The sequence below is a fragment of the Peromyscus eremicus genome, chromosome 15 (genome assembly GCF_949786415.1).
Source record: "Peromyscus eremicus chromosome 15, PerEre_H2_v1, whole genome shotgun sequence".
NCBI classification, from domain to species: Eukaryota; Metazoa; Chordata; class Mammalia; order Rodentia; family Cricetidae; genus Peromyscus; species Peromyscus eremicus.
The window spans coordinates 55,969,631-55,995,521 of record NC_081431.1 but is presented as its reverse complement, the minus strand read 5'-3'; the positions used below and the strand labels follow the sequence as shown (position 1 = coordinate 55,995,521).

The 25,891-nt window shown below is 43.6% G+C and overlaps 1 protein-coding gene across 1 annotated transcript in view; it reads right to left on the bottom strand.

The window, feature by feature from the left end:
• Positions 1–520: 520 nt before the first annotated feature.
• Positions 521–25,891, bottom strand: part of Nr5a2 (nuclear receptor subfamily 5 group A member 2) — a 132,527-nt gene continuing 107,156 nt past the window's right edge. Inside the window, exon 9 of the mRNA XM_059280192.1 lies at positions 521–1,375. Coding sequence (XP_059136175.1) covers positions 1,128–1,375 — 248 coding nt within the window. The 3' untranslated portion in view covers positions 521–1,127. The remainder of the gene's footprint in view (positions 1,376–25,891) is intronic.

The following is a 25,891-nucleotide window of genomic DNA, read 5'->3' as shown; positions in this document are numbered from 1 at the left end:
TTGTAGGAGATCTGGATGACTTTACTGTCTCTCCAGGCCATGAGAACTGCTACTTTCGCATCCCAAGTTTAGGAAGGCGCTCTATCCATGAACCTTGAGTCAACTGCCTTCGCGCTCAACCTTTCTTTCGTGTGGCATTGCTTAACACGCTTTGACTTTGCGGTTACTTACACTGTGACTATTTGACATCCCATCCCAGCAAAAGACGTTTAGTGTTTTATCTTTAAGTGAACTACAAACCCTGATGACTAAACAGACGGATGTATACTAACAAGCCTCTTAGCCAAAAATTCTTATGAAACCCAACCGTGCCAAAGCCACATTTCAGCAACAATAGCAGAAATAAGATCTAACTTGCTTGCTAGGAGTATTTGCTTAATTTATTTGATTTCCTTTAGTATTTATTAACTAATGTTTATATAGAGGAGGGATACTGCCTGCTTTTTTTTTTTTAATTACAAACACAGGACAAAACAACTTCAGAACATATTTAAAATGGCAAGCTGACATATTTGTACATTGTTCTTATTAGCTGTTTGTTGGCAGGTTTAAGACAGACATTCAGAACTCACAATTTAGTGGAGCTACTACTGGGTGTGGCTGAACAAAGTCCTTAGTATAGCTTCCAAGCTCACAGGTCAGAAGGCCTTCTGTCGGGCCTTCTGGGGGGAGAGAGGGGCTGCCAAGGCACAGCCCGTGTATTCTTGTTTTGAGAGATGTTCAGCTTCACCATGAAAGAATTCTGGACAAGTCCAATTAGTAACACCGATCAACTGCTGAATTTATTAATAACAGATCAGTTTAAATATACAAGAATTGTTCTGTCCATTTTACTCTGATGTGGTATTGGACTCCGTCTGTGAGTTCAATCCACCCCATTACAATGTCTTTCATAGGAATCCCTTGGAGATGTGAAGCCTTTGATTCACAGTTTGCAGTACAAATACCCTGACATATCATTTATTTGCTATTAAGTATTTGATTATTATGCTTTTTTAAAATTCAGTGTCTTTAAACCACGTTTGATTAAGCATTGCTTGGAGCAGTTCAGAGTATTACGTTGTCTTCCTCCTCCTCTTCTCCCTCCAGTCTCTCTGTTCCTAAAGCAAGCTTCTAGGGGTGGCCACTCAGGCTCTCTTTGCGTGCAGCATCTCGATGAGAAGGTTATTGTAGGGTACATCCCCGTTCACATGCTTGCGGTAGAGGTACTCTTCCGCCTGCATGCTGAGTGCCCGGATTTCCGGCAATCGAAGAAGCAGCTGTCCGAACTTCTCTGTTTGCTGGGGGTAGTTGCAAACCGTGTAGTCCATCAAGGCAGTGTTCACCTGTTCCTGGACGTTTTCCACCAGCTGGAAGTTCTCAAGATTCTTGACGTCTGCATTTAAAAAAAATAAAGACAAGATTTCAGTGGCATGTTTTGTTTTTTTTTTTTTCTTTTAGATTCCCATTGACTAAAGCAATGTTCAGTTAATGGTTGTCTTTTCCTCTTGAGATAAAGTGTGCGTTATGTACTGCTGAATAGTAAGGAAGCCCCGCACACCACACTTCCTGGGAAAAGGACTGCAAAAGAGCTTTGCAAGGAGGTCTTGTTGAAATTCTGCATAGACCTCAAATCAATTAGACACCAATGGGTTTTGAGCAAGGTCAACTCTTCTCATATCTTACGAAAGGAAAGGCTTGAGGATTCTTAAAGTAGAGGGATCATAATATATTGCCAGCAAATGAGTCCCTAGAGAAAGACCTATCTTAAACCAGTATATTACACAATTCATATAATTCTGTATTAATTTTTCTGACCCAAGGTGAAATCTGTGTCCAGGGTGTGATGTAGTTAATTCTAATAAAAAGTGACAAGGTTCTTGTTTCTGTTTGACATTTTCTAAATGATTCGGAAAGCCTTTGACTTGTCTAGCCTATGCTAATGAACCATCTGGTACACTCCAGTGACTGCCAGCTGAAGGTTTGCTACTGGGAACTCTCTCAAATACATATCTCGGTGACTAATGATCGCTATCAAATGAAAGCCTTGTCCTTTAGGCAGAATACAAGCCAGGATGTTTGGTACCCTTTAACCTGAATGCAGTTTCATAAGGCCAGCTCTTTTTATTCCCCTGGTTCTGGGTCACGGGCATGAAGAAGCTGGACATGGCCAATTCATCCTGCCTAACTCCGGGTGGTCATCCAGTTTTAAGCTATCTGATCTAGAGGTCCTTCTACATATTGAACAGGAAAGACACGGTATCACAAAAGTCTGACTCACATACAGATATACACAGATGATGGACAAGGGAAAGATGGAATGTTGGAATTTCACTTCTGGGGTTTATTCATGTTCACTGTATAACTTTTATATGAAGTGTGTATAGAAGCTGCTGGAAAAAATATACAGTTGTGCATGTGTTTATATATATTCCTCACAAAGAGTAAACAGACACAGCCATCCTTATCCTTTATTTTCTAATTGGGCAAAAATAAACAGCATTCTGAAGTAAACCAAATACTACGAGAAAAATGAGTAAAAGGTTAAATGTGCTGGATGAAAGGTCACTGTTACCATAGTAACTCATAGCGAATATGTTAGGTGCCGTTAAACTAGCCTGTTCTGTGCCTGTGTGCCTCTTGTCTGTCTCAATGAGGCTGCCTTACGTGTGCCACTGAACTGTGTTCAGGAGGAGCCAAGTGTTTATATTTGACGCTGTACTAAAAGTTTCTCTCTATTACCAAGTCTCCAGCCCAGATTCAAACCAGTGAGGAATCGTCAAGAAGTAGATACAGAACATGGAGTTGGAGACCAAATCCAAGCTCAAAGTGAGAGAGATGGGAGGTGCAAAAATACTTTTATTTACTAAGCGGGACAACCAGACACATGCTACATGGAAGCTTTGTGCCATTTGCGGCACCTGGCATTTGACACAGCAGTTTACAGCCAACCGAATACTGCCATCTTAGTGTGGAATATTTGTAAAGTGGGTTTCAGTTACTTAAAAATATTTAGAAATATGGCTGTGATCTAGAGTTGTGCTTGGTTCAAAATTACCAAATGTAAAAGGTCAGAAATACCTTCAATGTGTTCTACTTCAGCAGTAAAGAGAATGCTACATGAAGTTATGTGATTTAAAGATAACGACACTTCATTTCACGTGACAGTAAAGGATGTGTATGAGGTGGAAAAGCTAGAAACAGTCGGAGACCCGTCGGGAGGATGTAGGAATTTGAGCAGTATGAAATATAAAACAAGAGTATTAGTCTACTACTATTCTAAACTGAGCACTGAAAAATTTCAGATTATCATTTATGGCTAACTTCTGAGAATACTGGTCCAAACTGGTACTTTCTCCGAAAAGTTCAAAACATTTGCAGTTTTCCATATAGGAGGAAAGTACACAGTTTTCACATATTTTGGCCAAGTATACATCCCCCCTCAATTATGAGGGTTGAATTATCAGTTGACTAAATTATCTCCCCAAGCGACTTCGATGACTTTACCATTAACTATAATAAAAATGTATGCTGTTAACTGTCCCAAAGACTTCTGTCTATGCAGGTGGCAAAGATCCTGGTACGTAAGCTGTAAGATTTTTAAGAAAGCACAGGAAAGCCAGGCATGGTGGCACACACATGCAATCTCAGGACGGGAGCAGCAGCAGGATTGTGGATTCCACGCCAGCCTGGAGTACAGAACGAGAACCTGGGAGGGAGAAAGGGGGAAGTCGGAGGCCATGTTGGTGAACTGGCTCCCATTTGCTGGCAAGCAGCTGCTGGATGTCGCACTCTTGCCTGCCCTGAGCTGCCTCCATCTATTAAACGGTCCATCTCCCTCCAGACACTGCAAGCTGCTGGGGTAAGGACCACACATTAGTCAAGGGATCCTCAGAAAATACACTAATTACTGTCCCTTACATTGTGGATGTATTTTCACAAAATGATTATAATTGTGAAATGATGACCTTTTTCCTGATCCTGTGAGCCAGTCTGCTTTCCTTTTCAATTAGAAACTATTTTTTTAAAATTTACATACATATATTATATAAATATATAATATATGTTTTTTAACTGTAACAAAGTATTTTAAAGGTCATAATGTTCATTAGTCAAATCACACTGTGGTTAAATTTTGTGGTCCAAATAGCCAAGACTTGCTCAACATGTTTTACCAATGAAGGTTTTGATTCCCTGGTTGGTATTGCCATGGGAATCATGCCTACAGTCTCATGGGAACAACAATTCTTCCCTGGGGTCCTGTGTCTCTTGAGTCTCTGGGCCTGACAGATAAACCTTGGTTTTTCCACCTGATCTAAATGGTCTATAGAGAAGAGCTCATAAGGACCTAAAAGCAACAGAGAAGGTAAATGCCAAAGGATAGGCAAAAATACCTCCTCCCAGGAAACCTGGAATTTTCTTTGATGTAGTTTGTGTGTATTTTTTCTTTAGGAAGGGTTTAAAAACTTGAGTGCATTCCTACATAACCACTAAATTATTATTATTACTATTATTATTATTTTTAAACATAAGCTCATCTCCTTTCATGAACATTTACCAATGCAATCAATTTAAATAGGCAAGTACTGAGACATGCACTTGAGTTCCTTCAGTAAACAGCATTGTGACACCTCTGTATTTCAGCAGCGAAACCCCAGCTGGAAGAAAGGAGTGACACCCGGCAAGAATTCCCACCAGCTCTGTGGCATTTTCCACCTGATCTCAAACATCTTGCATTTGGCACTCCACACTCCTTTGGAATTTACATAACCTTCATTCTCATACAATTTAAAAAACACTAGTTGTTAGTATGAATTCTGTGCTGGAGACCGTATGTCAACAGGCAGAGGCATCCCCAACCTCTTCTTACAGCCTTTAAAATTTGATGACTAGCAAGAGCATTTTGCGCTCCCCTCTAAGTACCAATCACTTATCTGTTCTACTTTATTCACTCAGGGACTAATTACCAACTTTTTCCATGAAGCACATTACGATAAGCTCACAGTGGGGCGCTCAAGTGTTTTTTTTTTTTTTCTTTCTTTTTTTTTTTTCCATCCTTATTGAGAAGTAAACCCTTAGGCCTTCTTGAATACATTACTGGGCTGACTCCTCTGTCGTGGGCAGGATTCGCCTCTCTCTGAAGATGAACCTTGGCCTCCCTGGTCACTGTCACGGGAGAGCCAATGACCTTGCACACACTTTCAAAGGTGGGTCTTTTGCTGAGCAAGGGGCCTGGCGGGGACCAGGACTGAGTGTCTTTTCCCGAGATATAGTCTTTTCAAACAGAACTCGGGGAAAGACGGACTGTTTTGCCTTGAAGCTTTTGGAGGGATGGGACAGGATATAAATACATAGGTATTGTCACGTGTTTGTCGGCACAAGGCCTTTCCTTTTGAGACAGAGAAAACTTTCTGTGAGGAAGTTCTAAAAGTAGTTTTAGGGGATAAATTTGAATAATTTGTATAAATAATTTTGTAAGAAGGTTGGAGAGGAAGCTTGTGCTTATATGAACAAAATTCACCCAGGAAAAGAAGGGCTGGGGGGAGGAGGGAAGGGAGTCTTTTAAGCAGCTGCCTAAAATCAGACTTATCTCAGTTTCCAGTAAACCCTGGAACTCAAGATTTCTAAGTCATCGTTATAACCCCCACCGTGACAGATGATATGCTTAGTAAGCCAGGAGCTACTTTTACCAACCTGAACACACAACTCCATGTCTTCAAGCAAATTAGTAACAAGAAACATAACCCTTAGGAGGGGGTGTGCTCAAAAACACAAACAGCAGCAATTCTCAACCTGTGGGTCACTACCCCTTTCACAGTCAAACAACCTTTTAACAGTGGTCACCTAAAACCATCAGAAAACCTAGATATTATATTTACTTTACAGTTCATAACAGTAGCAAAATTACAGTTACTAAGTAGCAACAAAAATAATTTTAAGTTGGGGGCCACAGCAACACGAGGAACCAACCGTATTAAAGGGCTGCAGCATTAGGAAGGTTGAGAACCACTGATACACACAAAGTGCTTGCACTCTTTACATTTGTAGAAATAGAGGCCCTCACAACTGTGGGACTTTGTGGTCTACAAAGTGCTCTAGCATGCCTTACCTTTCACGAATACATGATGCACTGCTTCATTCCTTCAGAAAAGCCTGAGCCAGATGTTGAAGATACAGGAATAACAGTTCCTGTGTTAAGTAGCTCATTTACTGTGATACAGAGAAGCAGTGGGACTTTGGAACCTCACTGGATGGACATCTAACTCAGGGCTCAAGGCCCTGGTAGAGATGAGAAGAAGCCTGAAGGGTTCTGGGTGCTGGGAATCAAACCCAGGTCCTCTGGAAGATTAGTCAGTGCCCTTAACCGCTGAGCCATCCCTCTAGCCATCCCTCTAGCCTACTTGTTTTGAAAAGTGAGTAGGGGTGAACTAAACAAGAGATGAAAAAAAAAATGTCCTGCAGATAGTGCCTGATATACAAAACCCCAGAACAGGACAGAAGGAATCCATCCTTGGAACACCGATGCCACGCAATGTACAGGTGTGAGGGGAGTGAACGGGTCAGACAGGGATGGGTTTTTAAAAGAGGGTTATGTGTCAGGCAGCCTGGATTTCCTCTAAAGTGCTGTGCATGCACAGGAGGCACAGGAAGAAATGGCCCCCCCTTTGTTTTCAAAAGGGCACTCTTCTAAAAGGATAGGAAAGCAATTGGTGCATGCAGGAGCAACAGACAGGAGGTGTAGGCTCACTAAAGAGCCCAGACTGGAAGCCACTGGGGGACAGAATGGTCACGGGAGTGACGATGGACCCGAAAGGCATCACAGCTTGCTGGCCTTGGACTGAGCAGACACCTGGGGTCCCAGTGCCCTCCGGGTATCTGTTAAGGAAGCTGGCAGCCAACAGTAAGGCATGAAAAGGGAGAAGTGATGTGAGGAGTTTGGGGGGGCCTAGGCTGAGTGGAAGCACATGTGACATTGGGAGATGGCCAGAAATACAAAGGCAGACTAGATCCAGCAGAGAGGTTGCGGCCAATGGTCTAGAGCTGAGACTTGGTGTGAGGCTGAAAGTGCAGGAGTCAGTGTGAAGGTCTGGAAGAGGCTGTGTGGGCTCTGCAGCAGGACCACTTAGGAAGGATTACTTGTAAGAAGGTAGATACGAGACACACACACACACACACACACACACACACACACACACACACACACACACAAAATGAGAGTCAGACTTGGAGCTATTCAGTGCGTTTTCCAAGATGTCAGTAAGACCCAGAGAATAACAGGGAGGCTAACACTATCCAGGCACTAACCAATGTGCCCAGTTATTTTCTTAAAAATAAAAATCCTCATGAAATTCTCTTAGTCTCACGGAGAAGATATTCACATTCCCACTGACGTGTGTATATTTGATATGGAGAGGGTCATGGGCCACAGTCCATGCTCAGGTCAGAGGACAACTTCGTGGAGTTGGTTTTCCCCTTCTACTTTTATATGGGTCCTGTAGATGGGAATTCATATCACCAGGCACGTGTCTATACCTGCTAAGCCATCTTACCAGCCAACATTTTCATCTTTCAAAAGAAAAAAGCCCAAGGCTTAGTTAGTGATTCAGCCAGGAAAAGCAGATCCTTCGTTTATGAGCAGGTATGTCTCACCCCATCGCCCTTAAGTCCATACCACAGGACTTCCCTTCGGCAGGGCCAGGACCTGAGTCTTGCAAATTTCTAATCTGCAGATGGGGACATCCTGGCTTACCAAATGGTTGAGTTTTGAGAGGGTACTATATGTTACAGAATGTCCCTCCCAGACTGTTAGTACCTATGCAGGAATGCATCAGCTCCCGCTCCTGATGATCCAGAGAGAAGTTACCATCTTAAATGTCACAGATCATTGTGAATGGAATCAGTTGTGACAGAAGACAGTCTAGCCACTGAGGGTGCCTTCAGGGGCATCACTGAAATAGGCCTACCCAACCCTTTCTCTCCGGGCTGTGAAGGTGCCCAGAAGTTCTGTGCTCTTGACTTTTTACATGCAGGCTTCAGGAAAAATGTCTCAATGACCGAGGGAGTTTCTAAGACCATTTGACCCCATGGTCCAACTTGAGCTCAACAAGGTTAACGACAGGGGTGGTCTAATGTAGTTCATGACCAGCCCCACTAACAAGCCATTCAACTCCTCAGAGCTAGCTCTCTCATGTGCAAAACATGGAATAATTGTCCCATTTTAAAGGATCACTAAAAAGTAAAACATCGCTTCTTGAGTAAGCATGCCTTTCCTGTGCAGATGACATGGAGATTGTGTTTGCTTCCAGCAACATGTGGAAGGTGGGTATGGTCTTTCTCGGCACCAATCAACCTGTCCATTTTTCCTATGGTTGGCTTTTCATGAACAAACAAACAAACAAACAAACAAAGAATCTCTGATGGTTCATTTTCCAAAATGAACAGTAGAGTTGGTAGTAGAAGTACTCAAGAGGTTTCATTCCGTTCTCAATCAGAAAGATCACAAGGGGCTGGAGAGATGGCTCAGTGATTAAGAGCACTGGCTGCTCTTCTAGAGGTCCTGAGTTCAATTCCCAGCACTCACATGGCAGCTCACAGCTGTAGCTTGGAAATCTGATGGCCCTTTTCTGGCGTGCAGGTGTGCACCCAGACAAAGCACCCATATTTACAAAATACAGAAATAAAGAAAAAGATCATTCAGGGGAAACACTGCCAAATTTTAAGTTCTTCAGGCAACCACCTTCATCTCCCTGCCCCTTTTTAGGTCTGAGCCGCACCAACCACAAACACACATGGTGTTTTATGTTGTGTGTGACATGCTGGGACACAGAGCTCAAGGAGCATGGATGCATGGAGAATGTCACCTGCAGCCACGTCTTCCCCCTGTCCACATTATAGAAAACAATACACCAGGGTTGGTGAGATGGCTCAGTGGGTAAAGAGCCCATGGCACGTGGTGGTTTGAATGAGCAATGTCTCTCATAGGCTCAGGGATGTGAATACTTGGCTCCCGGTTGGTACTGTTTGGGGAAGTTGAGGCAAGGTGCAGTTTTGCTGGAGGATGTACATCCCAGGGGGCGGGCTCTGAGACTCCTTCCCTTCTAGTTCACTCTTTCCGGGTTTGGGGTTGAAATGTGATCTCTGTTTCCTGCCCCCTGCTGCCCTGTTTCCCTGTCATGATAAACATACCCTTCCCCTGTAAGCCAAAATAAACCCTTTCTTCCTGTCTAGTTTGGTCATGGTGTTTTTTTTTTTTATCTCAGCAGCCAAAAGTAACTAATACACTTTGGAAAGCCTGATAGCCCTGAAACCGACATAAAGTGAGTGCACAAGGCTGTCCACTGGTGATGATTTTCCATGCCCTACATATACATGTCGCACATACAAACACACAACAATAATAAAATGTAAAATAAAAGCACCCCATCCCCAAGAGGCAGCTGTGCTCCAGCTGGAAGGAGTGTTCCTGATTGACCCTGTGCCTTCATTTCTAGTCTTGGGACTGTATCTGGAGACATGGACGTGTCACTAGGTTGGACCAAAGGCTCTGTAATTGTACACTGAGAGGTGAACTTGAAGGTCTCCATTGGCACCCTTAATATTCTGCTTGAAAATGAGAGTAAGACTTGAAGACACCGAATTCTAATTTTTAACAACCAAGTATGAGCAGAGATCCACATTAGGCCACAGCCCATCACTTGCTGTTGCACTTAATATCTGAATGTTATTTCAATTTTCCACAATAGTTTTTGACTAAAATTATAAATTATTTCAGACTGTTTAATATATATAATATATATATATTATATATATATATATATATATACATACATACATACATACAGACACACACACACACACACACACTATAGTTGTGGTCTGACATGTTGTACTCTTCAAAAATGGGAACCAAAACAATTTGCACTAAGTCATCTCCTTTTTTGAGGATACAAGGTAGCTTTTGTGGGGATACATTTAGAGCTGGAACACGTTTCTGAACTAGCTCACTTGTGCTACAACAGGCCAGGCCTCTCCTCTGTGAGCACCGTGTACAGAACTCTGAGTGCACTATCCCATAGATTGAAGAAAACCCAAGGGCTCATCTGCCTCACTTAGCCAGCTCCACACATCGCTTGCCTTGTTTTGTGTCTACACCCAGCTCACATCTGCTTCAGGCCTTTCCCACCTGTGGTCCTCTCATCCAGATGACTCTCCCTCTCCCATGCAAGAGCCGCTTCCTCAATTCATTTGCTAAGGTCATCTCCTCAAAGAAGACTTTTGGGAGCAATCTTTATAAAGCTTTGCACTCCTCTCAAAACATTCTGTCCCCTCATTTTGCCCCGCCCCCGCCCCCCCATTTAAATGATAGCAAAATACATTATATTGGACAGTTATTCACAGTGGCCAAAGGTAGAAGCAATGCAAGTGTCCATCCATGAAGAGAAGACTGGAGAAAGAAGAGAGGATGGCAGGGGGAAGCAGGGGGAAGGCAGGTTATTCAGCCTTTGAAAAGAAGGGGAATTCTGAATGAATGAGTCCAGAGGGCGTTCTGCTGAAAGGGAAAAGCTGCAGACAAGAAGATAGATGACCTATATGAGGTAGCTAGGTTTGTCAACTTCAGAAAGAAGAATGGGGCTGGGCGGTGGTGGCGCACACCTTAATCCCAGCACTCGGGAGGCAGAGGCAGGCGGATCTTTGTGAGTTCGAGGCCAGCCTGGTCTACAGAGTGAGATCCAGGAAAGGCGCAAAGCTACACATAGAAACCCTGTCTCGAAAGCCTGCTCTGACCTGCTCCCACCTATCAAAGGATTCTTGGGTGGAGGAAAGAGGAATGAGGAAATATTAGATAGAAAGATAGACCTAGATGATGAGGAGAAAGACAGAGACACAGGATAGCTTCGGGAGGGCCTGGGTCAATACCCAACAGCCCAGAGGTTTATTCAAAAGGACTTTTATAATATGCCAAAGGGAGAGGCAAAAGACCTCCCCCTTGCAAGATCAAAGCACACTGTACAGCCAAGTGTAGACCCTTCCAAACACCTGGTAAATCATTGCATTATGCAGCCCTGCTGGGTAAAGCAAGCTCAGATTCTATGACCCTCTGTGTGCTCCCACAACTAATAACTCGGACAGTGAGAGATCTAATGCCAAAAACAGATGAGCCATGGAGTCCCCAAAAAGATGCAGGTGACCTCAACTCTGAATTTTAATGAAAGGAGCCAATTTGAAAATACAAAGTAGCCGGGCGGTGGTGGCACACGCCTTTAATCCCAGCACTCGGGAGGCAGAGCCAGGCGGATCTCTGTGAGTTCGAGGCCAGCCTGGGCTACCAAGTGAGTCCCAGGAAAGGCGCAAAGCTACACAGAGAAACCCTGTCTCGAAAAACCAAAAAACAAAAACAAACAAACAAACAAAAAAACAACAAAGTACTCTATGACACTGACTATGACTTTCTGTGAAGAGCAGAGTTGTGGAGATGATGCAAGATTGGTGGTTGCCAGGGTGAGTAGGAGACAGGAATGAACAGGGGGTACACAAAGGAACAGGGCTGTGGAAAGATGCTGCAGGACACATAATGGGAATTTGTATTGCTGTATGTTGATGTAAACTCAGACTGTTCTCCACTAGGAGTGAACTCAATGGGAGTTGAGCTTGGGTGGCAACTCAGATGCCAATAAAGTTCCATCAGCTAACAAATGCACACTGCTGTGGGGCATGCTGGTGATGCTTACACTTCCAGCCTCCTAAGGTGGAGACAGGGCATTCCCAGAGCAAGCTAGTCAGCAAGACTAGCCCTATCAGTGGACTGTGGGTTTGATGGCAAGACCTTGCTTCAATGAATGAGGTAGAGGAATGACCAACAAAGAGTCCCAACACTGACCATGCATAAACGCGTGCGCACGCGCGCGCACACACACACACACACACACACACACACACACACACACGGATTTTGACGGGCTTACGTTATGCGTGTATTTTTTTAGGTTTTTTATTAATTTGGATAAAGTCTTTTTAGTTAATTTTTAAAATTTAGTATCTAAAGTAAAGGGCATTTTTTAGTTTTTTTAAGTTGCCTTTCTTATTTTCTAGAAAGGCAACCCTAAGGGAAAAGTCATGGTCTTTGTAGTTGGATCCACAGCCCCTGGCAGATGAACAAATGTAACAGCTTCTTCAACATTCCAAACTATCATCTCTTCCTCTTTTTTCTTTTTTTGTGACAGGGTTTCTCTGTGTAGCTTTGGAGCCTGTCCTAGATCTCGCTCTGTAGACCAGACTGGCCTCGAACTTGCAGAGATCTGCCTGGCTCTGCCTCCCGAGTGCTGGGATTAAAGGCGTGAGCCACCACACTCAGCTCTCTTCCCTTTTTTCTCAAAGCTTGTCAGGCTGTCATTCTTCCACACTGAATTCACACCAGCCTTTTGTTTTTCATAGAATTATTTCCTAAACAGCAAACAACACACACCCTAATCCCATTATGTACTGTGCTGTCTGGGGAAACAGAGTCAGCGGGAGTCTTGCCAGCTGTTTGGTATATTGTGCCTGCCTTTCTGAAATCCTCTGGACTCTCTTCCATGTAGGACACCCTGCTCTTCTGTGCTTGGCATCTTCACCAGCTCTGTCAATGAATGCCCGTGCTGGAGGCTGCCAAATCAACTTGGCTTTAGGCATAGTTATGCCCTCTCTACCCAGATGGCCGGGGAGCTCTTTAAGTTCACAGTGTTTACAACTCAGCCCAATCTCCAGTGCTCTAAACCTGAACTTCTCCTGTCTTTCCTGGACCTGAATCCATCCAATTACAGATGTGTCTGGCTAGACCACGAGTCTCAGATGGAGACGCAGTCAGTCACTGCTCCTCTCTGCCAGCCCACACACCACCAGGTCCTGCTGCATCTGCTTCCTAATTATGTCTCCAATCTACCCTTTCCTCCCTGTCACCACCATAGCTTGCCTTTATTGCTTCAGCTACCTCTTTAACTGTTCTCAATTCTCCCAGTGCCGCCTGCCTCCAATCCATTTTCTTCAGGGCAGCCAGAAGGATAGCTTTAAGTGGGGATCTGATTGTGTGCCGGAAATTCTCCAATGGCTTGCTCCTGCCCTTGGGCTAAAGATTAAAGACATTCATCTCGCATTTACCTCTGCAGTCTGACTTCACCCACTGTTTTCAGACGGGCCTGAGCCTGGCCCCGTGCTGGCCCCTCTAACTACGATTTCCATTCCTTCATTCCTTCACCTTCATCCCGCTAACTGGTCTTGATCCTCAGACTCAGGGCAGACCCCGCTGTCAGTGAATGACTCAGTGACACGTTCCATTTCCCCATCAGGGCACTGAGTGTTCCATGGCCACTTGTCTGTTCGCTGCAAGACAGCAACGTGCCCAGCTCTAGCCTAGGATGATGTCTTGGCCTTTGTCAAATTAAACAATGTGTCTGCATATTTATTTCAGACACATGGACCTTGCTTGTGTCAAGATCTTCTAAATACTCTGGGAATATCTTTCTCATTAAGCTTATTTCTTTTCTTATTTTTTTCCTCTTCTTTTTTCCTCTTTGATCCATTAGTCCTTGGCTCATTCTTGTCTCTGCTGCTAGGCACATTCTCTTGGAAAGAGGCAGCCTACAGCCTGCCTCATGTCTCTTATTTCACACGCAACACACACAGGCATACCCTCTGACACCCAGTGCCTGTGTTACTGAACTTAACAATTTCTATTAAGCTCCAAGGAACATGACGTATAGAGAAACTAATGTGATGGGAATTTACTGAGCCTTTTTAAAAATGAGACATCATTTTCACTACTAAGTTTACTGCCTTGTCAAACTCAAAACTAATTTCAGGTATAGTAGAGCACATCTCCTACCATTTATCTACAAAAAGTACAACTTGGTTGAAAATTGTAGCAATTGAGTTCCACGAACAGTGCAAAAGCATTTGTGTGAAGCTGTAAAGCGGTGATGGGTTTGGTGTCATGTTAGGGACATTGTATCAGGCGACACAGAACACTTATTTCTTCCCTTTTTTGCATTTTTAGAAATATGAGCTAGGGTCCTATCACATAGCCCACGCTGACCTAGAGTTCATGATCCTCAGTCTCAGCCTCTACAGGATGTGCCATTATACCTAGCAACATTTTAACATCTTTGTATTGATTTGCGATTTCATTTCCAAAATCCGTAGGGATAAACTCCGAAGAACAAAGTGGTATATGGCACCGAGGTTTTTAAAGGCCAGCAAAAGATGACATGATATACAGGTCAGGTGACAGTAACAAGCACCTCTACATTCATGGAGAGTGAGACAGAATGGGAACTGGATGGGAACTGACTGAATATCTGGAAGCAGGAGACAGAATTTAAAGAGGCATACTATTTAATATTTCCTTGGTGCCCTTAAACTTCAAGTAAAACTGTGTGTGCATTGGACTTAAAGACAAGGTCTAATGTTCGATAAAACAGGTGGGGACCACATTTCACATGTGAACATCCGAATTGCAGCCGCCTTGGCTGGACATGGGAGTCACAATCTCTGTATCTTTTCGTAGAGAACATCTGTCCCCACAGAGTAGGAGAGAGTCACATACATACCCCAGCCACACCTCCATTCTTATAGTGATATCCTGAAACAATTGTGAGCCACATCTACATCTGCTTTCCATTCAGGAACTTTGGTGGTTTTTTGCAAAGTTTTCTTATTTTCTTAGAATAAGATATGAGGTTCAGTTTGTTCAGGTGGCAAGTCAAGACTATGAATAAACCAACGTTATCATATGAAAGGGAATTAAACAGGCAGATCCAAGTGGGGATATATTAAGCCAAATTTAAGCTCCAGTTGTGGAGTTTAGCCTCTACTAGATGTCTGGTTTGCCTCGGGATAAATTCAGCTTTCCAGCTAATCGAATGAGGAAAACCGCCTCAGGTATGATAAAATTTACAAGAGAGTGCAGTTGAACAGTTCTTGTTAAAAATATTAGCTTAAAGGCATTCTTATCGTCTTCAGGATGAAGACCATATTTGCATTTAATTATCTGACTTCAAACTTTTATGAACTTGGATCAAATATTAGCTCAGCCAATTAAAATATTATTTTGGGTATGTGTGCCTATCAGCCCAATTCCAGTTCACCTTGCTTAGTTTTGGTAGTACTTTGCAAGCAATATCAAGTTTCAGAGAGATTATGTCTAAGAAGAAAAAAAAAAGTAACATTTGAGCTTATAAGAGGCACCAGGCATGTTAGATGTATTCAAGGCACTACATTGAGAATAAATAGTTGATTTGAACATTTCTCTATATTGTAACAAGTCTAGAAGACAAAAGATGGAGCCTTCTAGATACTTCTACCCACACAATCAATACTCCTTCATAATTCAGCGTTTTACAGAAATCCCTTCTTCCTTTGAAATACTGGTCCATCCACAAGATACCCTCCAATTTAGATTGCCAGGAGCTGCTTGCTGTTTCTCGGCTCTGCTACCCCCACACACAGGCTGCTCAGAGCCTGTTCTGCATTCTGCAGCTAGCTGCTCTTAGTAGAGTAAAGGAGACCATTTCAGACAGAAAATGGGCATGGATGGAAAGGGAGGAAGAAGCACAGGAAAAGGAGTTATTCCATGAGACTGAAGAGTACCAGAATACTTGTTTTAAAAGTCTTTTCAAAACGGCAATCATGAATGAAGGCATTCAACATTATACAAAATAATGGAGTTGTGTGCCATTCCTATTACCTGGGCCTCACTGCCAGATGTCGCCTGTGCACAAAGGTCAAACAGAAACTTTCTGCTCAGGACAGTGAAGACACCAGAAGACAGATGCAGCCTCCACAGAACCCAGCAACAGAACCCATGGTGATACAGTCCTGTGGCAACATCTTTGCAATGGTTTGTCTTCCAAGGTACCATGCAGGGTATGGCTGGCTCTGACTGCGGGAGAACCACTGCGTCTGGTTCCCTTCATTTCAAAAAACAGGCTGAGTGTGCTGGTGCTCGCCTTTAGTCCCAGCCCTGAGGTAGAGGAAAGTGGATCTCTTGAGTTCTAGGCCAGCCTGGTCTACAAAGTGAGCTCCAGGACAATTAGGGCCGTTATACAGAGAAACCCTGTCTGAAAACAAAACAAAATGACAACAACAAAAACAAAAACAAACAAACAAAAAACAAGGCGGAGTAAGTGTGGTGGAATCCCAGCACTCGGGAACTGAGTTCAAGGCCAGCCTGGTCTACATAGTGAATTGTAATTCAGCCAGAGTCACATGGAAAGAGCCTGTCTCAAAACAAAAACAAACTCCCCTAAAACAAAACATAAGTCCATGTAAGAAGAAAAGAAAGTTCGTCTTTCAAACAGCAGGATGTTCTATGGAGCGTGGTGATCAGTCACCAGTTAAGCAATCTAAACCCCACTACTTTAGACATTAGATTTTAGTTTTATTTTTGTTGGGAAGTTTAAAGTACCTTTCTATTTTGGGTTCTGAAGATTCTACTTAGGAGAAATAAATTCAGCCTTAAACAAACAGCAGAATCTGAAACATCAGGGAATGAAGAATGTCACTGTGTCTGCTTTTGTATCAGTATTTTATAAAATATTGGCTTTCTGTGAATTAAAATTTGCTTTCTTAAAATTATTGCCAGAGCATTTCCATCTCTTATATATCTTATATATCACTTTTTGAATACTTTACATATCACTATTACACATCACTTTTTGAATACAACCCTGTCTTACTGTTTCTCAGAGGCACACAATGAATAAATGGTGGTATCAGGAGGACACTTGGGTATTTTAATGTCGTACCTGACCCACTCTACTCCCTTTAAATTTTTTTTGTTAAAGGTTTATTTCTATTTGCTTTATGTGTATGGATGTTTGGCCTGTGTGCATGTCATGTACCTTTAGTGCTAAGGGAGGCCAGAAGAGGGTGTCTGGTGACCTGAAACTGGAATTAGTGGTTCTAAGTGGCCATTTGGGTGCTGGTAACCAAACCCTGGTCCTCTTAGAAGAGCAGCCAGTGCTCTTAACCACTGAGCCATCTCTCCGGCCCCTCTCCTCCCTTTTTAAGTATACTACCAAAATTGCTTCACATTTACATGATGCTAGTACCCATTACTTGGATTGAGGTTACTGAAATGGCATTTCTTTAATACGTGTACATTTAGCTATTGGCTGCCATGTTGGAAAGTTCTGCCTGAGTGGGGCTTGTACTCGGGATGCCCTGTTCCCATTTCTTCTAAAGAGTCAGACTTGACAATCCCCACCACTCTGCAAGTGGAGGCCCGTGAGAACTGTTATTACACACTCAGCCCTAAGCACCCCGGGTTTCATTGGACTGTGAAGCTGAAATAAAGCCGCTTTTAAGAGTTAGACACACGCGTTGCCCGTTATCACATCTATTTCCCTTAGCTTATTGAAATTCTGCTCAGTGAGACAGAGGTTGAAAAGAAGGGAAAAATTATTCAGAAAACCAATACTTAGCTTGAATTATTTGGCTTGAAAAACTAAAAGAGGGAGTCTTCAGGGTGGGGTGCTAAAAGAACAACTGGGTACCTAACAAGATCGTTAGCGCCAAATACTCATCTAGGTTTTGGACATAACTTAAATTAATAATTCATTCGATTGCTCATGGATTTGTATTTCTCTGCGAAAGACAGAAAATCGATATCACCAATCTGTTTCGTATTTGTGTAATCATGTGGCGGAGACCTAACAAGGAGATTAGCCCGAGACCTCCAGCTCAGGGGCTCGTCTTCTTCTGAGGGAGCTATCCTTGCCTATGATTTTAAAAGCATTAACTGCAGATTTTGCTAAGATGGTGATCATAATATATTTTATAGATGAATATATAAATATCTGACTATGTTGGTTTAAGAAACTGCCTCTCCACCTCTGTTTCCTCATCTTCAAGATGAATTAGAAAACAAGACAGTAATGTCTACAAGCTAGAACAACCCCTAGCTTGAAAGAACAGCATTAGTTATTTTCTCTCCCTGCAGTGTTGTTGACTGTATGGAACAATGGTCCCAGTCCTTCCTAGGAAAGCTCATATAAAACTTTTTATCAGCCCACCATCTTCCCGAAACCAGTCCCAAGGGAAGAGGTGCTCTTCTGACCTTTCCACTGGCCTTGCCTGAGGGAGGGCACAGGTCCCCAGATGCTCACCTGTAGAACCATGACTGCCTCATGGGCTCTTATGCTTAAGGATAAGACAAACCAAATATTCTTCCCATGAGCCTCCTGGGGAATCATCTGTTATAGCCATGCCAGAGTCAAGGGCAGTCTCCACCAACTCAATTTTCCAGCTGCAGCTGTAAGCTAAGCCAAGCTCTCTTCTTCGATGCAGAAGATTTGAACGGCTATGTAAAATGTGATGTTGGGGTTACCTATGGATTGAAGACTAACGGAAAACTGAAGAATGCTGTGTAAGGTCCAAGACAGTGAAACGTAACACAGGGAGCAAGCTGCAGGCCACCCTGGCTGTGGTCAAAGGGTTTGCTTCTCTGCAGTGCAATTTCAAGAGAAAACTGAGAGGTGACTCTTTTTTGGCTGTGAAGGAAGGATCTGTTTACTTTTCTCCACACTGCTTTAACACCAATTCCTGACTGTCTACCTCACAGGAAACTAAGAACACAATCTACTCCAGGCCAAACCAGAGTGCAAAAGCCCGGGAGGAAGAGTGTGAGCATTCGGAGGACTTACATATCACCTAGCAGTGGTGTTTAAACATTTTTAGTTTAAGGGATGAAACTTAGGATTCATGCTGTATTAACTAGTACTAACTGAGCAAAGAGTATTTAAGTACCTGTGTTAGTATTATCTGATTCAAGGCTTAAGACTTAGTGGTGCTGACAACATTATTCCCTCTTCTAACATTGGTTAATGATGAAGCTCCTCCCGCTAGCTTAAGCTCCACCCTCTACCCTTCTATCTCTACCTTGCTTTTTGTTATCTAGAGAGTTTTTGATGGGCATGGAGATGAAAACCCTGCTACATCTTGGTCCCAGAACTGGATCCATAGCTGTTCTGGAGGCCCCATCTACAACCCTCTGTGGGTGGGGGTGCTTGTGGAGGCCAGAAGAGGGTGTCAGATTCCCCGGAGTTGAAGCTGCAAACAGTAGTGAGCTGCTGTGATGTGCAGACATCTTCATGAGTCAGCAAAATGAAGTCGCTTTAACACCTCTGAAGGAGGCAGAAAAGCCCACATGTTTGGTCAACACACTGAACGTCATGTTATAAATGCAACTGCTTCATAATCATCTGCCTATTCTAGTCACTAACAAAAATTCTCAAATGTTTAGTGGAAACTTCCAGAAGGCTCCTACTGATGAGATTATCTACCTTCAAGTAGTGGGCACCTGGGGGATACCGGTGGAGAGTAAACCTTTCTGTTTGTTCAGTGGAGGATGAGTGAGGATTGCTGAACCAATCCAGCTACAGGTTACTTCTCAGGCTGCATGCAAGCCTTTGCCTGTGGCTGGGCTAGACAGTCAGGAGAGGGTGCGTGGCGGCACAGTCCTGTGCCTTGCCCAAGTGTGTCCTGGGGCAGTGCAGTTACCAGTGAGTGGGAAGTCCAATACCGGAAATAACACCAGCTGTGGGGCAGGTCACAGACACTGCCATACAAGCACACTGAATGGTGTATACACAAGCATACCACCAGGACACCAGGGATGAGGCTGAAGGGTCTCTGCACTGAGGATCTGGAAGACACTTCTGGAAATAAAGGCTCAAAAGGGAAAGGTACATTTGTGGGACAGGAAAAGACCTGAAGTCACTTCTCAGATAATTTACTAAAACGCCACACTAATTTAAGAGTTCAACTACATCACAGAATAGCATTTATGTGAATGCAACTAAAAATGTTTAAGATAGGCCTCTTTCATTTTTTTCTTAATTGGGAAGAAAATTCAAATCTTATGTGACTAGTGAAAGGAACTATAACATGGCGGAGTGGAGGGGGGTGATGAAGGGACGGGAGGAGGGAGAAGAGGAGATCTGTGATTGGTATGTAAAATGAATAAACAATTTCTTAAGAAACAACAAATATATGCAGAGGTTTGCTTTAGAGTGGCAAAAAAAAAAAAGAAAGAAAAGAAAGAAAAGAAAAAAGGAGAAGGAAAAAGAGAAGAAGCTACAACCACAGCGGCCTTTGCTTCATACGTGTTTGGTCGTCTATAAACCTTCTTTTTCTTTTTGCAAGACTGCGTTTCTCTGTAACAGCTCTGGCTGTCCTAGAACTCACTCTTTAGACTAGGCTGGCCTTGAACTCACAGAGATCTACCTGCCTTTGCATCTTGAGTGCTGGCATTAAAGGCGTGAGCCACCACCACCTGGCTGTTGCCTGATTCTTAATATACTCACAATCTCTGCTTAAGATATTCTTCAACAATATCTATCTTTAAAGCCTGCTAAGTAACTACTTCCTACATGTATGTCCACACACACAGACACAGACACAGACACAGACACACACACACACACACACACACACACACACACACACACACACACGACCAGCAACCTCTGGCAGGGAGCCAGGTAGGTGAGTGGGTGGCATTTCTGCTGTCACTCTGGATTTCCCCACTGGTGTGGCCCCGCAGAGCTCGGAACAGGCAGCTTGGAAAGTCCCTGCTGTCTATAACATCCTGCTCCTTTCCTGCTGGACTCTGCACCCTGACCTCCCCTCCGGCACGAGCCGGGTTAAGCCAGAGCAAACACTCCTTTGGGGGGCTGTGGAGAATGCCATGGAAGGATCTCTTCCTCTGTCCCAGCTGGGGACTGAACCCAGAGTCTTTGGCTGAGCTATATCCTCAGTCTTAGGATTCCCTTTCAACTGTGCGAGCATTTGGAAAGACCGTTCTTTTACAAAGACTAAATACTAGCTAGAGGAAGTATCAGCTGCAATCACAGAGATCCTGTAATCATCCACACGATGTTTACACACATCTCCGATTATAGTTAGAATGACCATACAGAAAGCAGATTTATTAAATGGGGGTGGGGGGGAAGCGGGGGGGTTGTTGCTGGAGATGGCTCTGTGGTTAACAACATTTGTGACTCTTCCCGTGTTCCCAGCACCCACACCAAGTGGCTTACTGCCGTCTCTAACTCCAACTCCAGGGCATCTGATACCCTCTTCGGGCCTCCACAGGAAATCCAAGCATATGACACGCATACACAAAAACATAAATAAATTATACTTTTTTTTTTTTTTTTTTTACAGTTTTAACTACTAGACTAAGGGTAGGAAGTTCAGGTGGAGTAGCATGCTCCTATAGTCCTAAAGGGGGAAAATAGGAGAGCATGCGTGTGCATCTGAGTGTACACTCACAGAAGATATAAATGGATGGTCAGGTGCTTGCCTAATTTTATGAGGATATAGGTTCCAAGTCCAGCACTGGAAAGTTGAGGGACAATTTAATCTTGTTGATGTCACTATTGCCTAACTAATTTGGGCAATGAAAAGCTTGTTCTCAGAAAGGGGTACCAAAGAAGGTTGGGGAGCCTGTTGCTGGCTTCCCAGGATCCTCAGCTGTAACCAGCACGGGCTAACTACAAGGCATCCTTGCAGGATCCTGCAGAAAACCCAGCGCTCTGTGCAGAGCTTCCAGGGAAAAGCATTGTATTGTACTGTTAGGACATCAAAGGCGGATGCAAAAGCTGCCTGGCTTTTCAGTTGTTTTACAACTAAATGAAAATTTTAGTTGTAACAACAACAAACCATCCCCTCACCCCATGCACACGCAATCGCAGGCATGCACTCGCTTGCACACGTGAAAAAGAGAAAAAGAAAAGGAAAAAAACAAAACAAAACAAAAAAAACAACCCAAAACCCAAAAACCAAAACCAGGAGTTGGAAAGCCTCTGAAAGAAAACAGGCTGAGAAGTCCATTGCTGACGTATTCCTCTCACTCCCTCAAGACAAAACAAACTAAAAGAAATCAAACTGTTTGTTTAGATGCATCAATATTTCAAAAGGGTCTTTCGGGGGAGAGACTGATTCAGTCCTCAAGGTTTTTGTTTGTGTGTTAGGGTGTTTGATTTGAATGTTGCTGAGAGCTTTCCAAAAGTATTTTATAGTTTCAGATTCTTACGTGAGAACACCAAAATGACCAAGGCACAGATTTTTGCCTTCTCCCTCAATGTCTAACTTCTCAAGCTGAAAATAAACTGGGGTTAGAGTTGGATGGTCATGATGGCAGATGGAAATGACTGACGTGACTGTTAAGTGAAGTGATGGGTGAATTCTGAAAACCTACAGGCTTGGCTGCATCCTCACATGTTCTGAGGCAGGGAATTCACTGGGCTTTATGATTTCACATGGATCAGAATGAGGACCGCTTCGAATTGCTTTGCCAACTTTCTCTGTGTGTTGCTCAAATTAACCCTGAAGTGCTGGAGAAATCTGGGGGTTTTGGCAGCTCCTGGAATACCTGTACATGCATTTTATTCTCCAGCCATCTTGATTTACATGTATTATCTGGTAGCTATATATGGTAAGCTTATTTGTTGCTTTTAAATCCCATACCCTTTTCTATTTTCAACATGCACTCTGAAAGAGAATGAAACCGCTTAAGACCCAGGCAATATCAGCCTCGGTGGTTCTGAGGCTCATTGCTTGCCTGGGTGTGGAGCATGTTAATAGCACACCATGACTACCCTAGCGCTTATTCCTGCAGCCTGTAGACCTGAAGAAAATTACAGAACACATGGCAACTGACCTCTACGCTCATTTTGGAATGGTTGTTTTCCTCTGATGAAAGGATTAAACCTCTATCCATACCCTCTGCAGAATTCTATGCTTCCATTTAGAAGACAATCATATGTATAATATAGTATACATGACATATATTATATATTTGTGACAACCATATTTATAAAATCCAAATGCTTGTAATTCTCTAAGTTGATTTTTCTCGTTCAGTCTGGAAAAAAAAAATAGTAGCGCACAACCCTCTTCCATGGGCGAGTATCTAACAAAGTATGCTCTTGAAGCGTGCGGCTCTTGACTTGATGTACACAGTAATGAAAGCTTGCTATTGATTTTTCTGTAGCTGCTTGTAACTATTATAGTTGATACATCAATAGAAAAGGAAAGCACAATGTTTCACGGGAGGCAGAAAATCACAGAATACACGGTGCTCTGACAGTAAATCATGGCATAATCCTAAGAATTGATAGATGGTTCCTGCTAACTTGAAACCCAGGGCTTTCTCTGAAAAGACGGTCCTATTATCGCCCCATACTTCCTACCAGACTGACTGCCCAGAATGGCGCAAAAGGACGCAAGACAATGTTTTATCTACCGAAGCTTTTTCTTTTCCTGAGGGAGAGTGGGGTGGGCTGAGTGGGAACCCACCTGCTGGTGAGCAATCATGGGGCCATTTTCCTCTCTCAGTTCCTAGAACTGAGATGCTGTCGACTAATTCCTCCAAGAAAGCTCCGAGGTTAATTTCTGAGAATAGCCAACAATAGAGGACAAGCAAGAAAACAAACAGAGATTCGGTTCATCCCTAATTCTTGAGGGAGGTGGATACAACAGAACCCAGAACAGAAAGGTTGTGCACTCCCAGCTTGGGCCATCAAAAAATGCATCAAGTGCATCACTTGTGTAATTAGAGACAGGGCAGGGGAATGCTTGGGGCACAAAGAAGGCCTGTATTCTCTGACCCAGTCTTTTAACAGCTAAGGTCTCCAAACTGGTGTGGTAGCTTGTGATCCTCTCTCTCCTACCTCTCACCCAGCTCTACACCAGACTTTTTTTTTTTTAATGCACACAGGCTTAATGTTAAAACATCGAGACCTACGTGGTAGCGTTAGTGGTTAAGCCATCTCCCGAGCATCTAGTAACCAGTCCATTAATTACTGGAGCTCTGAGCATTGTTGGAAGCTCCCCACCCCATCACATGGATTAATTATTTACCAAGGAGTCATATTTTTAAGTGGTGCTGATGAGCATCCAAGTAGTTTGACTGGGATAGCATGGAGCATTAAATATGGATGATACTCAGTGCACTCTAAGACTTGTTTGTCTCCAAACCGGGTTGATGCCATAAAAACAAAATGGGGACGGTCTCTCCATTCACTGCTTGTGTGGACAGGACAACCGTTAGTTTCCTCTACGAGGCATCCACCAAGGGAGGCACGAGAGGGTTTGGTCTCATCCCTTTCAACTTGGCTTTGGTTGTTTTCCATCATGAGTCTCAAGACTGAACTGAAACGGAGGAGGAGCAGGGTGGTGGTGGTGGCGGCGGCGGCGGCGGCGGCGGCGGTGGTGGAGGTGGTGAGAGAGGAGGATAGGAAGGGGGAAGCGGGGATGATAATACACCTCTTAAACTGCCTGTTATGGCTACTACTTAACCACTGTTCACTGATCCACCCACCCACTCACCCATCTACAGGCTGGGTGAACTCCTCCTATGTGCTCAGTTTGGGCATTATAGACTTCGCACAAGTGACAGAAACATGCACCAGTAACTCTGATACAGTACTCGCTGCATGGTGCCAAATGGGGGAGGGGGAGGGGAAGGCCCAAGGTGAGTCAAGTAGATACCTGTGAAGAATCAACAGGTAGGCCCTGAGCGATGGCCAGGAGCTCACAATACAGGCTCAGGCTTCATAAGCCGGGGCGTCAGTACCCCAAGCTGCATGGTCAGTGCTGGGCTAAGACACTCAGGGCAGCTCTGGCCAGGAGGAGCTCTGGGATGGACGCTCTTGGCAGTGACGTGAGTGATTATGCTATTGCCTGGTTGGGAGCTGCCAGGACACTGCACTCAGGGGCCTCCCCACTTCCCTCCCCTACTGAACTTTGGTGTGTGTTGAGGGTGACCAGACAGATGTGACAACAGCTGTTGGGTGCTTTCAAGTTGCCACGAGTCAGTGGCTGATGGATACACTTACTGGGTCACAAGCACGATAAAAAGAGGTTCTTTTATATTACATATTTATGTATTAATTATCTGTAATGTAAGTGAAAGAGGCATGCCATAGTCAGAGGGCCCCAGGAACCAATTCCGAAGTCACAGCTCACTGATCTTTGGGGCAGCAGTAGGTGGAGCTGGGGAAGAACCCCTTAGCAGCCCATCCATGGCTACACCTAACCTTGTTCTTCCATAAACCCTCGTGATAAGGGCTGGAAACACATAGTACTAAGAAGTGCAGCTAGGGAAAGATGAAGAAGGAGAGGACAGAAAATGCCCAGAGGACACAGACCCTGTCACTATATGAGATGAACTTTCACTTCATTTTTGTAGATTATTCCCTGAGCCAATGAAATATAACCAGAGAAAGTCATCCACAAGGAAAACAACCTTCATAAACTAGAAGAAGTTTATCACAGAGCAGCAGGGTCCAATGCTGCCCTTTCTGCTCGGAGTGCTCAAGACGGGTCAGGTTCACTTAGGGGAATCTTTATAAAGCAATGATGGCTTTTCCTGGCTGCAGGTATAGAACAGGGATGGAATGCTTACCTGGCATGCACAAGGCCCTGGGCTGGATTCTGTGTGTGTGTGTGTGTGTGTGCGCGTGCCTTTAAGACTGTAAAAATCCTGGATGACATTTAGAAAATTTGCTAGTAATCTGGTATCTTGTATGTAGTGGTTTTTCATATTTAGCAATCATTTTAGTTATTTTACATTTTACTTAACTTTGTATATATACACACATGTATGTATGATGTATGTGGTGTGTGCATGCCCTGCGGAGGTCAGAGGACAATTTATACGAGTTGGTCCTCTCCATCATGTGTGTCCCAGGGTTTGAACTCATGTCCTCAGGCTTGGCAGCAAGCATCCTTACCAGCTGAGTCAGCTAGTCATCAATAAATTTTAGAAGTGAACATTTTGAAGAATAAAGTTGCATTTGGAAATGAAGCTCTGGGGATAATTTATATACTGTAGTTTATTTAATATAATTATCCTATAAGTGCATCTCTT